Consider the following 13432-nt stretch of genomic DNA (forward strand, 5'->3'; position numbering starts at 1 on the left):
ACCACAATGGCCTTTATTAGTGGGAGGCAGAAATGTCAGACAGAGGTTTGAAGATGCTACACTGATGGCTTTGAATATGGAGGAAGGGGCCATGAGCCAAGGAATAAAGGCAGCCTTTAGAAGCTGGAAAAGGCCAGGAAACAGATTCTCCCCCAGAGCTTCCAAAAGGAATGCAGCCCTGCTGAAACCTTGATTTTAGCTCAATGACACTTCTGACCTAGAGAACTGCAACATAATAAATTTTCTTATTTTAAGCCACTCAATTTGTGGTAATTTGTTACAGCAGCAAAAGGAAAATAATACAACTACATTTTGGAAATAAATTAATCTGGTCTAAGAATCTACTCATTCCCTTCTCATGGAAGAATCTCTTTTCCCTCAGTCTATTGATCTTTCTTATATCACAAGAAATGATAAAGATTTTGGAACAAGGGGGAAAATGTATTCATCATCTTGCCTAGTCAGTTTATTCTGGAGTGTTCTTGTTCATTTATTTATTTTTGATAGATATTCTTCCAGTGGTAAAAATAGAGTGCCTATAAAGCAGGATGCGAGAAAAAGAGACGACATTCAGCGTCATTAGCTAAGTGTCAGCATTAGTGAGGGCATTTGGGGCGTCAGAACTGCAGCTGCTCAGGAACAGTGCACTCCTGCTCAGAAGACAGCAGAGAGCGTGTAAGCCTCCTCCACAGCTCAGGGAAGTCCAAAAGACTCTCCTGCTTGCTCTGAAGGAAGAGTGGGAGTCCACACTGCACGTTCCGCCTGAAGGCCTGCGAAATAAGAGGCTTCCTTATCACGGCAAGCAAAGGATCTCATACTTTTTGAGTAAATATCACGCTTTGAAAGAAGTGACAAAAGTACAGAGGATGGAGGGCCTTTTACTAACTTAAGGATTGTTTGTCTCAAATACGGCCCATACTCGAAAGCCCATTAACCCTTGAAACACAAATATGATCTAGTATTTGTATACATATATATGTGCATTTTGCAGCAAAGCTATCTGTAGCATTCCTCAGACACTCAAAGAAATGCATAACCCTAAAATAAGGGTTAAGAACAACTAGTGCTACAACATCATCATCTTTTATTTAAGAAGTTTCTACACAGACAGTGTTCTGCATAGAAAACTGTGAAATGCTCTGTGTCTATTCTCTCTAGCTCATGACTAAGCCGATGCCTCTAGCCAAATAATCACGTCAGGATCTTGTTAGATCTCGAGGTCAGGCTGGTGAGGTGGGGCTGAAATATTTTCTCTCTGGCTCTTTACAGAAAAAGATGCTGCCTAGGGGTTAAGAGCTCAGGCTGTAGAACCAGGCCACCTGGTCCCCACCTGGCTCTACCACTTACGAGATGCGTGACTTTGGGCAAGTTGCTTAAGCTATCTGCGCCTGTTTCCTCATCTGCTCTACCTTATAGGGTTGCTGTGTGGACTCAGAGTAAGACAATGTAAAGCGCATAAGCAGCAGCACGTGGGCACCGCATCCGAGTTAGCCATCACTGACATTATGATCGCTGCTGCTTGTTACCGCAATAACACTAATGCACCTTTACCTGGCAGAGCATTCTGCCTGCTTCAACTTTTCTGGAAATCGTGGATGACACTAATTTATAGTTTCACCTACTCTAAAAATTATCTTTTCATTAATTGGTCACAATATTTTTGAAAACTCTCCCAGTCTACTTCCCAGGTGAAGATAGTCATCAATCACTATGGCACTGTGATGGCCATTAATTAGAAGTTTAGCTCAAAGGACAGTCATTTGTAACATTAGTTTCTTGCTCTATCCTCATATTTCAAAACCATTTTCAAAAATGCATCCCAGTTAGAGACACTGGCAAGTGAGATGATACATTCCAGATTCTGCTCCCTTTTTGACAGATAATTAAACGAGGACTCATAGGGGTCGAGTGACTTCCTTGAAGCACAGGCAACCTTTAATTAAAGTGAACATTCACTGACTTGTATTTGGACTTTTGCTTTGCACTAATCCACTTGTAGTTTTTCTCAAACAAAAGCTTTGAACTTATTGGTCTGACCTAAAATTCAAAATAGTTTCTAGTCATACAAGTAGACAACTTACCATGACAATTTCTCTTGGTCATGATGTTCTTACGTCATTTAGAAACGCCACAAATGCATCCAGTTAATGCATTAATTATGAAAAGACTTGCTGAAGACACTCGATTTATTAATGATTCAGTAGAACTTCCTAAAGCATCTATTTGGAATTCATTTATAATTCATTTCACAGCTTAGCTGCCGTTCCCACAGGGCAAATATTTATGAAGTATTACTCTAAGTCTTCCCTTTACATTTATTTGTAGAAGAATACATTTTTTTTCCAAATAAAGGCTAAACTTCCTAAAAGCATCCATCCATCTGTTGTAATTTAATGTGCATTTCCTGATAAGGTGACAGTAATGGGCTTTTAGATATAACAGAGCACACTGTGCAACCAAACAAAAGAATAATTATTAAACATAATAGCTGGCTATAAATTGAACAAGATACACACTGAGTACATCATAAATATTTATTATACAGTAACCATGGTAATTAATAAACGCTGTAATCAACACAAGAGGAAAATAACATCTTAAAACCCTGCCATGGCAAGAAAAACTTCACAACTCATCTACCAATGAACCATACACAACCAAATTAGCATTTTCTGTATGAAAATCAGAACATCTGGCCCGACTAGTACCAGTGGACTTACGAGAGCAAGAGTGTGGAATATCTTGAATCAGGCTTCCACTGCCCCATGCCCCACCACTGACAATTCACAGTCTCTAATTGCAATGGCTTCTCACAGCTACAGGGTAATTGCTGAAATGAGAGAGCACTGGCTTTGGAGTTAGAAACATCTAAATTTAAACACAGTTCTTCCACTACTAGTTGTGAAACCTTGGTCAAATTACTTAGATTCTCCATGCTAACTGTAAAGAAGAAATAACACCTATCTATAAGAGTTGTCGTGTAACTAGACTTACTGTGGTGATCGTTTTGCCATATATACAAATATTGAATCATTATACTGTACATTTGAAACTGACATAATGTTATATGTCAGTTATATCTCCATAAAAAAACTTTTTAAAGAGTTGTTGTGAAGATAAAGATGCAATATACAACATATTTAGCTAAATATGTGGAAGAAAGTCCACATTCAGTAACTGAGTCTTCTTTCTCTGCCATCACTACTTGTGCAACGTCTGAAACCTACATCCCCACATCCACTACTGTTACTACTTCTACCACTACAACCACTAGGCAACAGTCACTGCATCCCACTCCTCTTGGCCAGGATATTATTAGCAGTCACATGTAAACCATAATAATTCAGACTGGATCCACATCTTTGGATCTAAACACACAAGGCCCACTAGGATAGCTAAAATTTAAAAATACACAAATGAAAACAGACAATAACATGCTGGTGAGGATGTGGAGAAATTGGAACCCTCATATACTGCTGGGTGGGAATGTAAAATGGTGCAGCCACTTTGGAAAACATTTTAGTAGTTCCTAAAAATATTAAACAGTTACCATATGACCCAGCAATTCTACTTCTAGATACATACCCAAGAGAAATGAAAACCTGTCTGCACAAAAACATACACAAATGTTTATAGCAGCATTATTCAGAACAGCTAGAAAGTGGAAACAACCCAAATGTCTAGCAACAATGGGATAAACAAAATGTGGTACATCCATACAATGAAATACTATTCAGAAATAAAAAGGAGTGAAGTACTGATACACACTACAACATGAATGAACCTTGAAAACATCATGCTAAGTGAAAGAAGCCAGATACAAAAGGTCACAGATTATATGATTCCATTTATATGAAATGTTCAGAATAGGAAAATCTATAAAGACAGAAAGTAGACTAGTGATTGCCAGCAGGTGGGGTAGGTGTAGAATGAACACTGATGGCTAATGGGTATGAGCTTTTTCTTTTTCAGGGAATGAAAATGTTCTAAACTTAGATAGTGGTGACAGTTGCACGACTCTGGGAATATACTCAAAACCAATGAATTTTATGGTGTGTGAATTATATCTCAAACAAGCTGTTATAAAAATAGAATTAATCAAACACATAAGGGAAACTACATATCTGGGGAATGGCAGAAAGGAACAAAGTCAGTCTTTACTAGATCTGCTGTGCTCTGCCAGGAGATGCCAGTCCCACACACAACTCTCCAGGCGGGACAGGCAATGCGGCGCAGCACAAGAGACAAAGCAGGGTGGGCGACGAGTGGACTCCACTCCCCATGCTGAGTCTGCCCTCCCAGCACGAAGCAGGGTCTGTACGATGACCCGAACACAACAGTGGAAGGAGTATGGAGTCTACAAGCCCTAGTGCTGAAAACCTCTGCTGGAAAGCCAGGGTTAAACCTGGTTCCGCATCTACTAGCTTGTGATCTTGGACCAATTACTTAACATCTCTGGGCTTTGGTTTCCTCATCTATAATAATAGTACCTTATGTCACAAAGTTGCTGTGAGGATACACTATGCACGTAAAGCCCTTAGAAGTGTATCCGACAAAAACTAAGTGCTATCCTCATCATTATCATCATTACTAATATTGTGATTGTTCAAATAGGCTGACTCTACTCTCAACAAATACAGGCATGCTGCACAATCACATATGCTCACGTTAGCTTTCCTTAGGGAAACTCCAATCAAGCTCATTGCTTTTTTCACCAAGGAGCGTGGCCTTGTAGCTTCTCCATCTACTGATGACAATTACTTCCACGAGGTCCCTTCCTTAACACAGAAAATAAAGGCACCCAGGGAGAGCAGCACAGGGCATTTGCACTGACTAATAACAGCAGCTACCACTCAGTACCTAGAAAGAGTCAGGCACAGTTTTAGGAATTTTGCAAACATTACCTCACTGAATTTCACAACAAGCCTATAATAAGGCTGACATTGTTAACCCCATCACTTTACAGATAAAGAAACTTCAAGTAAGTTGAGTAACTTTACCAAGTTAATAACAGTTAAGTAAGAGTCAGAGCTGTAATTCAAACCCAGATGGGTCTCATCCTGTGGCACTTTCCCGTATATTATGTGGACTAGATTTCCAATGGGAGAGTAATTAGGAAAGGAATTAAGAATGAGAGAAGAGTACTTTTTGACTAACATAATTATTTCATACACATTCAAATAATAGTCAGGATTGTAAAGTGCATTCAATGCCATGCACTCTCTTACTCACTCATTCATTCACTCATGCATATATTAAGCATCTATTATGTGCCAATGATAAAAATAGTCTTTGAAGGATACTGACTTTACTCTTCTTTTTTTTTTTTTTTTTTTTATTGTGAGTAAGATCAGCCCTGAGCTAACATCCATGCTAATCCTCCTCTTTTTTTGCTGAGGAAGACCGGCTCTGAGCTAACATCTATTGCCAATCCTCCTCCTTTTTTTTTTTCCTCCCCAAAGCCCCAGTAGATAGTTGTATGTCATAGCTGCAAAGGATACTGACTTTAAACGAGAAAATTATAGAACAATATGATGAGCACATTAATGAAGGAATAGAGGAATGTACTGGGCAGAGGAGATCAAGAAAGCATCACCTGCTTTCTCAGTTGGTAAAGACAGTCTCATCCACTACCTTCAATCACCTTAAACACGAACTCAGAGAAAAAACCTGATGCTCATTTTCAATGCCTGTTTTTCCCTGGGAACACTGAGGAATGGACTTTTAATTTATTTTTTCCCCCCAAAGCTCCCAATAGATAGTTGTATGTCATAGTTGCACATCTTTCTAGTTGCTGTATGTGGGACGCGGCCTCAGCATGGCCGACAAGCAGTGCGTTGGTGCGCACCTGGGATCCGAACCCGGGCCGCCAGCAGCGGAGCGCGCGCACTTAACCGCTAAGCCACGGGGCCGGCCCCTAAGGGATGGACTTTTAAGCCATACTGTTGAATCTTCTTTACAGTTTGTTTCTACTCAGAAGACTGCTGGCCCACAGACAATGTTTTCCCCTGTACCTCATGGGGCAGGACAAGCATTTACCCAACTGCACAACGGCCTAGGGGAGGGTGCAGAGTGGAGGGTCCAGGGCAGGACCTCCCAGGAAATGGGCTGCTGAGGTCAGAGGCTGTTGGTGAGACTTTGAGTGAGACCTCGAGTACCCCGAAAGCCCTAAGTCATTTATGTCATTCAGGATTGATACATTCTAACAGACTCAATAGTTCGAGGAAGCAGTTCATTTCACATTTTGTAAAGCACCTTTACAGGGCAGAAAGTGTCATTTGCATAAACGCATCTTAATTTAGCCCTAAAATCTTAAAGGGATTTCCACTATGCCTACAACCGCAGAGCTAACACGTCTCGTTCTAATTCTGTTGGAGGTACCAGACACTTTTCAACTCTTTTTCATCAAATAAAGGACGCAATTACCATGAAAGAAAAAGAATACGGAGAAGATTCATGAAAGATTTCTTTGAAAGGATAAGCTAAATTCTTAGAGATTTAAAAAGATCAATGCCGAGATGGTAAATAAAAAATACCATCACTTTAGGAGCTAAAGTTTTTCAAATAATATTTTAAGGCAATGTGCTAATTCAATATGATCACATAATAAGCTGGCAAATACATTCAATTGGATACTACAGTATATATCTTATGAATCGCAAGAAAATAGTCTGTCAATTGAAAGTCTCATTAAGATTTGATGTATTATTAAGATTGAGATTTTCCTATAAATGCAATAATTTTATAATGAAAGTTAAACAAGAATTCAGAGAAAAAGACCTGACGCTCATTTTCAATGATGAAATATTACTGAATTTATAAAGTAATTATGATATCCAAAAGTTATTCCCACAGTAAGCGCTGTTTGAGTAAACAATAAAAAGCCACAAATACGTAAGAATTTAAGTGATATGCTTAAAATTAAGTTTAAAATAAAACGTTAATAACAAGCTGTGTGCAAGAAAATACTTATAACATATTATTCCTGAATAGTGTTTAGCATACTTATTGTTTTCATTTGTCAGAAGAATAAAGGACATTGCCAATATCTGCTCTTGATAACCTATGGCCAAGCCAAATACTCATCTCTAAATTTTATTAGAATATATGTACTGATTATTCTCTATGAGATGAATTAGAAATTATTTTCAAATTAGGCATGCAGCAAATAAGATTTCTTTTAAATTATATCAAACCGTGTATTGTGAGAGATCAGAATTTTGCCATCCCAAAATGTATCTCTTTGGCTTGATTATTTTTAAGAACAAATGACTCCAAAAGAAACTCTGACCTTCCCCCTAACTGCCTAAAAGAATTTAAGACAGAAGGCCTGTTCCAGGAAGGAGCTAATACCATAAGATAACTATAGTGTACTGTAAACTAGGTGTGATAGACAGGGAGGAACCCAGCAAGGGCCATTTAATCCAAGCCCTCTCCATCTCTCATTGTCTTTGCAAGGCATGGTCAACGTTTGTTTACCAAACATTTGCTTTTCCATCTCCATGTGATTTGCCTTCCTCCCTGCTGAAATCCCAAACCATTACCCCCAACATCCTCCTTTGTCCTTAGCTGAAGACGGTATTTTAGGTGTGGCTTCCACCATTCCGGCAAGTTACTCAGATTTCCTGGGTTTCTCCTATGTATACATGTTATTAAACTTTGTTTGATTTTCTCCTGTTATTCTGTCTCATGTCAATTTAATTCTTAGACCAGCCAGAAGGACCTAGAGGGCAGAGGAATAGTTCTTCCTCCCCTACAATATCAAACTTAAATACATCTTTCTTGATAGTGCCTATTAAAATTAGTTGACGTCAATCTTTTTTTATTACTATGAAAAAAACTGCGCTTGAGTGGAAAATAATTTTTGAACTATCATATGCTGCAGAAGATTTATTGAATTCCACAGATGCTTTCAGTTCTCTGTATAAAAAAAATGAAAAGCTTTTATTTTAGGAAAATTTCATTTTGAAGATATTTTTAAAAAACCAAATGTTACAAGGACAGTATAGAAATCTGTTAATCAAATCTTTACCTCAAAATCTAATCTTTTTTTTAGCTACAGTGACTAGAGTATATTTATTTATTTTTATTTTTTGCGTGTGTGAGGAAGATCAGCCCTGAGCTAACGTTTGATGCCAATCCTCCTCTTTTCTGCTGAGGAAGACTGGCCCTGGGCTAACATCCATGCCCATCCTCCTCCACTTTACATGGGACGCTGCCACAACACGGCTGGACAAGCAGTGCATCGGTGCTCGCGCAGATCCGAACCTGCGAACCGCCGCAGCTGAGCGTGCGCACTTAACCACTATGCCACCAGGCCGGTTCCCTATTTATTTTTTTTGATATGACAAAGAACAGTAGAAAACAAAGATTTAATTGTTCTTGATAAGGTGCTTAATGACAACAATTGCAAGAAAAATCTAATAATACCATTAAAAAGCAGCTTAAAAAAAAAAAAAAACTTATAAAGTCTACACAGCAAATCTAAACAGGAATGCATTAGAAACCCCCTCATAGTCAGTCGTGTCTAATTTTCAGATCTCCCATTTCTCATACACTGTCAGCTGGAAGTCTCTCTCCCCAAAGACATGTGACTAGAAATGAAGTCAGTCGAAGTTTTTTTCTTCCACTCTGACAAGAAACCAGAGCCTCTGTAGCCAGTCTCATAGGAAACGTGAGAAAAATTGCCAATATAACAACGTAATCATCTCAAACATGTACCTTTATTCTTTGGTCATCAACATCCACAATCGTAGCAACATGAATTAACCTGGGGTTTCATTTATCCACAACTTCAAGTTTCACAGTTGGCAGAAAACTGTGAGGCAACTGCTGTAACAGAATGAAAAGTCACGCAAAATCCAGCAATTCAGATATGCCACTAAATTTTTTCTAAAATATTACTGTTCCAGTTTTACATTCAGATCTTTAATACAACTGAAATTTAGTTTCAAGAGCACATAGGACTTCATGCATATTATTTCATCCAGTTCCATAAAAACCTGTTAGAGGATAAAGAATTTTTTGGTCATTTTCAAGATAGTTAACAAGACAAAGATAGATTAAATCATAAAATCATTAATGATCACAACAAGGTTCAAAGAAAGATCTTATTACAGTTTACCTATTGGTTTAGATTTTTTCTTTTTTTCTGAAATTAACCTTATAAATTAAGAAACTGTTGACTGAGAAGGCAAAATTATTTAATAAAGAATCAGAAAGGATAAACATGATCTTTTACAAATCTACATTTTAAAATATACTTAGATAAAAGCTACATAATTTCAACTGTTATACTGTTTTAAAATCATACCACAATATAATTTAAAGCCATAACCTGTACTTTTGCTACTTCATCTGTAACATAAGTATGTTAAACTGTATTAATTTAAGGTTTCTTCCAAGTCTTAAAATGCTAGGAACCAGGAGTCTATAATGATGGACACTCAGACAATAATAAAGAAAATGGAGTGGGAAAAAATATATTGGCACTTACCAAATCATTGAAACTAAGGAAATCTAACAAAATCAAAGTCAAAAGACAACTCTGATACTGTTTATAGGTTGGCAAAAAGTTTCACTTTGAAAGCTACTACACATAAGAGCGTTCAATTGACTTCACTGAAAATGAAAGTGTATTGAGTTCCTCAAGTCTAGGAATAGTAATAGGAAAACAAACCTGTCATAATTTGTCAGTAATCAACAGTTAAGTCTTTCTCCAATACCTGGTTTGTTTCTCTCTAGCTTTTGTGGAAGCATATTTTCTTTCTAAAATGCATTCTTACATCTACTAAATGGAGTTTTCTACTATAGTTAGGTCTCTGATCCCTAAAAAATCTTTCTGTTTTGCCCAAGGTCACTGTCCTGACACCAAAGGCAATTGTTTCGTCTTGCAGATGCCAAAGATACACAGCTTGAAGTGAATCCATGAAAACCTGAGACAGAGTCTGGAAGTTGCCTTTTTAAGCTAAATCTTTTCATTACTTTATTTTCGTGTAATTTTCCTCTGGGAAAAGTAAAATGAAGTTTTAACAGAAAGCAAGAGAGAAAGAGAGACTACAAGCAGCTGGTATTTTTGCTTATTGAATTTTTAGAATTCTTAAAACCGTTTCTAGCTCTCCAGAACTTCTAGCATTCTTAATTTGATTACACTTCTTCACCCTAATCCAACCTATTATAATCTTTTTTTTTTAAATGAAATAGCATTTTGTTTTAAGCCCCTTTTGGTCCCTAGAAAACTTACAGTAAATGAAATCATATGTGGAAGTTCACTATATAACATTCTGATTAAAGATGAGTCAGGGAGCCCGGAGCACACCATGAGTTGAACGGGAGCAGAGTCTGAAAGCTACTGGTTTAAAACATAAATATCTCTATACTATTGTCGGGGGGAGAGGGAGAATCTCCCTCTGCCCTTTTCCTTAAGGTTCTTATGGCTGGCCAAATAATTAACAAGACAGGTTAGCAAGAGAAAATAATACCAAGTTTAATAACATGTATACATGGGAGAAACTCAGAAACGAGCAACTCATCCCTCTGTCTAAGCTGCTTGCTTAAGTATTGCAGCTAAAGGCGAGGAGCGTGTTGGGGGTGGGTAGTGGCCTGGGACTTCAGAGGGCAGGAAGACAGTTCTTTTCAGGGTCATCTATAGATAATGTGGTCAGGGAGAGACAGAGTTTTTGATAAAAGAGGCTTGGTGCCTTTCCTATTGTAACGTCTCTCCTACATTATCTTTACAGCCGTCATGATAATAACTCCTTCCTGAAACAGATCTTTTGTTTTAAATTCTTTAGGCAGTTTAGGAGGGGAAACTCAAATATTCTTCCTGAGTTCTCTGAGTCCTTGTTGTCTTCAGCTCAAAATAATCCACATACCAGAGTGGTGCCTCCTGGGGTAGCTTGCCCTGAGCACCATCACTATCAACACACTTTCTTTTACAAAATAATTTACACTTGGTCCAAACCTAGAATAAAGATGTAAGTACAAATTTGAACTTTAAAAATTGGTATTCTAACAAATGCTAAAAGCAACATTTCCCTCAAAATGGATAAAACTATCACACACACAGGCTACAATTCACCTATTTTATTATGGCATCATTGACATTCCAACAGTCTCTGAGACTGTGGAGGTTCTGCACTCCCACTCAGTGGGCTAGAACCGGAAATGAAGGACTCAGTCAGCAGAGGGGAACCAGGCGCTGTCTGAGGCACCTCCACCTGGGTGGGGCTCCTGTGGTTCTCAAGGAGGGACGTCATCACCTTCCTTTGTGATAGGAACAACAGTAAATGAGTCACCTCCTTTGTATTTTTAACTGAAAGTGAAGCAAATTGGTTATGAAAATAACACTTGAATTTAAAAAGAGAAAACTAGAATAATTTAAAACTGCCACATGAAGGCATGATTCAACACGGACATTGTTGCAAGCTGAGAGTGTATAGGATACCAACTTACCATTTTAAAAACGTTGGCAGGAACTGCATTAGTTTGAGTAGCTTCCAGATAGTCTGTCCAGGAAAAATTTCCTGGATCAGGATAGCCTGAAAAAAATATATAAATATCAAAAGATTACTCATTGATACTTTGATTCTTATATACTAAAAGACATTTGATAATGACACCTACTGTTAATCAAATGCTCACTATTTAACAGCCCCTCTGCTAAGAACTTCACATGTTGACCCAAGGAGCCTCTGACAACCTCTGAGAAGGCTGTTTCACTGCACTCAGGCAGGCCAGCACTCCATCATGGGTTCCTTCAGTCACTCCACAAGATGGAGCAGTTGGTCAAGGTTGAATGGCACGGCAAGCCCTTGGGAGAGCCAGGTGACGCCCAGAGGTCCTCCTCAGAAGTTGGAAAAACTAATTGCTGTCTGACCTTAAACCACGAATTGATGATCTTTCCAATCCCTCCAATAATTCTGTATCTATTAGGGCTCTATTCTCATAATCAAATCTTCCTAATTATAATTTCCCAGGTTTGCTATTTATCATTGCAATTTAAAAATATATATTGGTATAACATGACATAAAGCACCGTAGGTTTAAAAAATTTTCTGTCTGATTGGGTTTCTTGTTTCTCTTTTTATTTGTGTCATCTTATTCCTAATTACATTTGCCAGAGATCTGTCTGTATTATTGTGCTATTTTTTTTCCTTTCAAGGAGTGAGTACTTAGATTTGCTCATCGGCTCTATTGTTTTCTTTTGTCTTTTCTAATTACTTTGTTCGTTGCTTTTACTCTCATTACTCCCTTCCTTATACTTCCCTTAGGTTTGTTTTATACTTGTCTTGCCAAATTGAATTGTAAACATAATTGATTTCTTCTCTCTCTTTTTTTTTTTTAATAATAGAAGCATTTAAGACCATGAACTTACCATTGTTGCCCCTGAATACAGCTGTAGACATCTGGACAGACTTTTATCAAATATTTATTTTTTTCACTTTTACTTTCTAAGAAACAATCATAATTATAATCTGTAATTATCATCTGGATTTAATCATTGGCCAAATATTTATTTAAGATATATCTCAAGTGGTTAATTTTTGTAGTTGTTTAAAATATTAATAATATTACCTAGTTTACCACATGGTAGTTCAGAATGTCACATGGCCTGTACAATTCCTGTTTTGGGGACTTTAGGATTTCTTTTTAGTGTGATATAGAATCAACAATTTAAAAAAAGTCTTTAAGTATATACATACACATAACATGTGTTTTAAGGTATAATATCAATATGCATTAATTCAATCTAAATAGCTATATTATTCAAAAGTCTGTTTACTTTTTATTTAAGCAAAAAGCCTGAAGCAGTATGCTAAAATCTCTAAAATAATTTTTCTGTATAATTCTCCAGTATTTGATCATTTTTCTTCATATTTAAATTTTTTACTAAAATAAAATATATTTAAAGAAAGTGCTCAGATCAAGTGGACGGCTTGAAAACTTCTCACAAAATTAGTATACCCATGTAACCAAAACCCAGGACACCCTCTCGCCATCCTGCTCCCTGCTAGTCACTGCCCCACTGTTCTCAAAGAGAAACTTGGATCCTGGCTTCTAACCTCTGAGATTAGATCTGTTTGTTCCACTTTTTCCTTTAAATAAATAGAATCATACAGCACGTGCTCATGTGTGGTGGAAGGCTTTTTCTCAGCATTCTGACCATGAGGTTCATGTAGACTGCTGCATGCAGAACATTTATTTTCACTGCTGTATAGTATTTCACTAGGTGAATATTTCACAATTTATTTATCCACTCTACTGGTGATGGTCACTTAGGTAGTTTCAATTTGGGGGCTATTATGGAAAGTGCTGCTATGAATGTTCTGGTACCAAAAAGGTGACTAGAAGTACACATTTCCATTGAAATGCATCCAGGAGTAAAACTGCTGGGTCATGGGGTATTCTGCTTCATATTTTGATGTCATAT

General features: G+C 37.5%; 1 protein-coding gene across 1 annotated transcript in view; it reads right to left on the bottom strand.

Moving 5' to 3' along the window:
* Window positions 1-13432, bottom strand: part of L3MBTL4 (L3MBTL histone methyl-lysine binding protein 4) — a 386879-nt gene that overhangs the window by 243331 nt on the left and 130116 nt on the right. Inside the window, 2 exon segments of the mRNA XM_087439397.1 lie at window positions 8722-8832; window positions 11455-11540. Of these exon segments, the coding sequence (XP_087295523.1) occupies window positions 8722-8832; window positions 11455-11540 (197 nt within the window).

This window comes from Ceratotherium simum, chromosome 14, assembly GCF_057802395.1.
Source record: "Ceratotherium simum simum isolate JZ-2026a chromosome 14, ASM5780239v1, whole genome shotgun sequence".
In the NCBI taxonomy this organism is placed as follows: domain Eukaryota; kingdom Metazoa; phylum Chordata; class Mammalia; order Perissodactyla; family Rhinocerotidae; genus Ceratotherium; species Ceratotherium simum.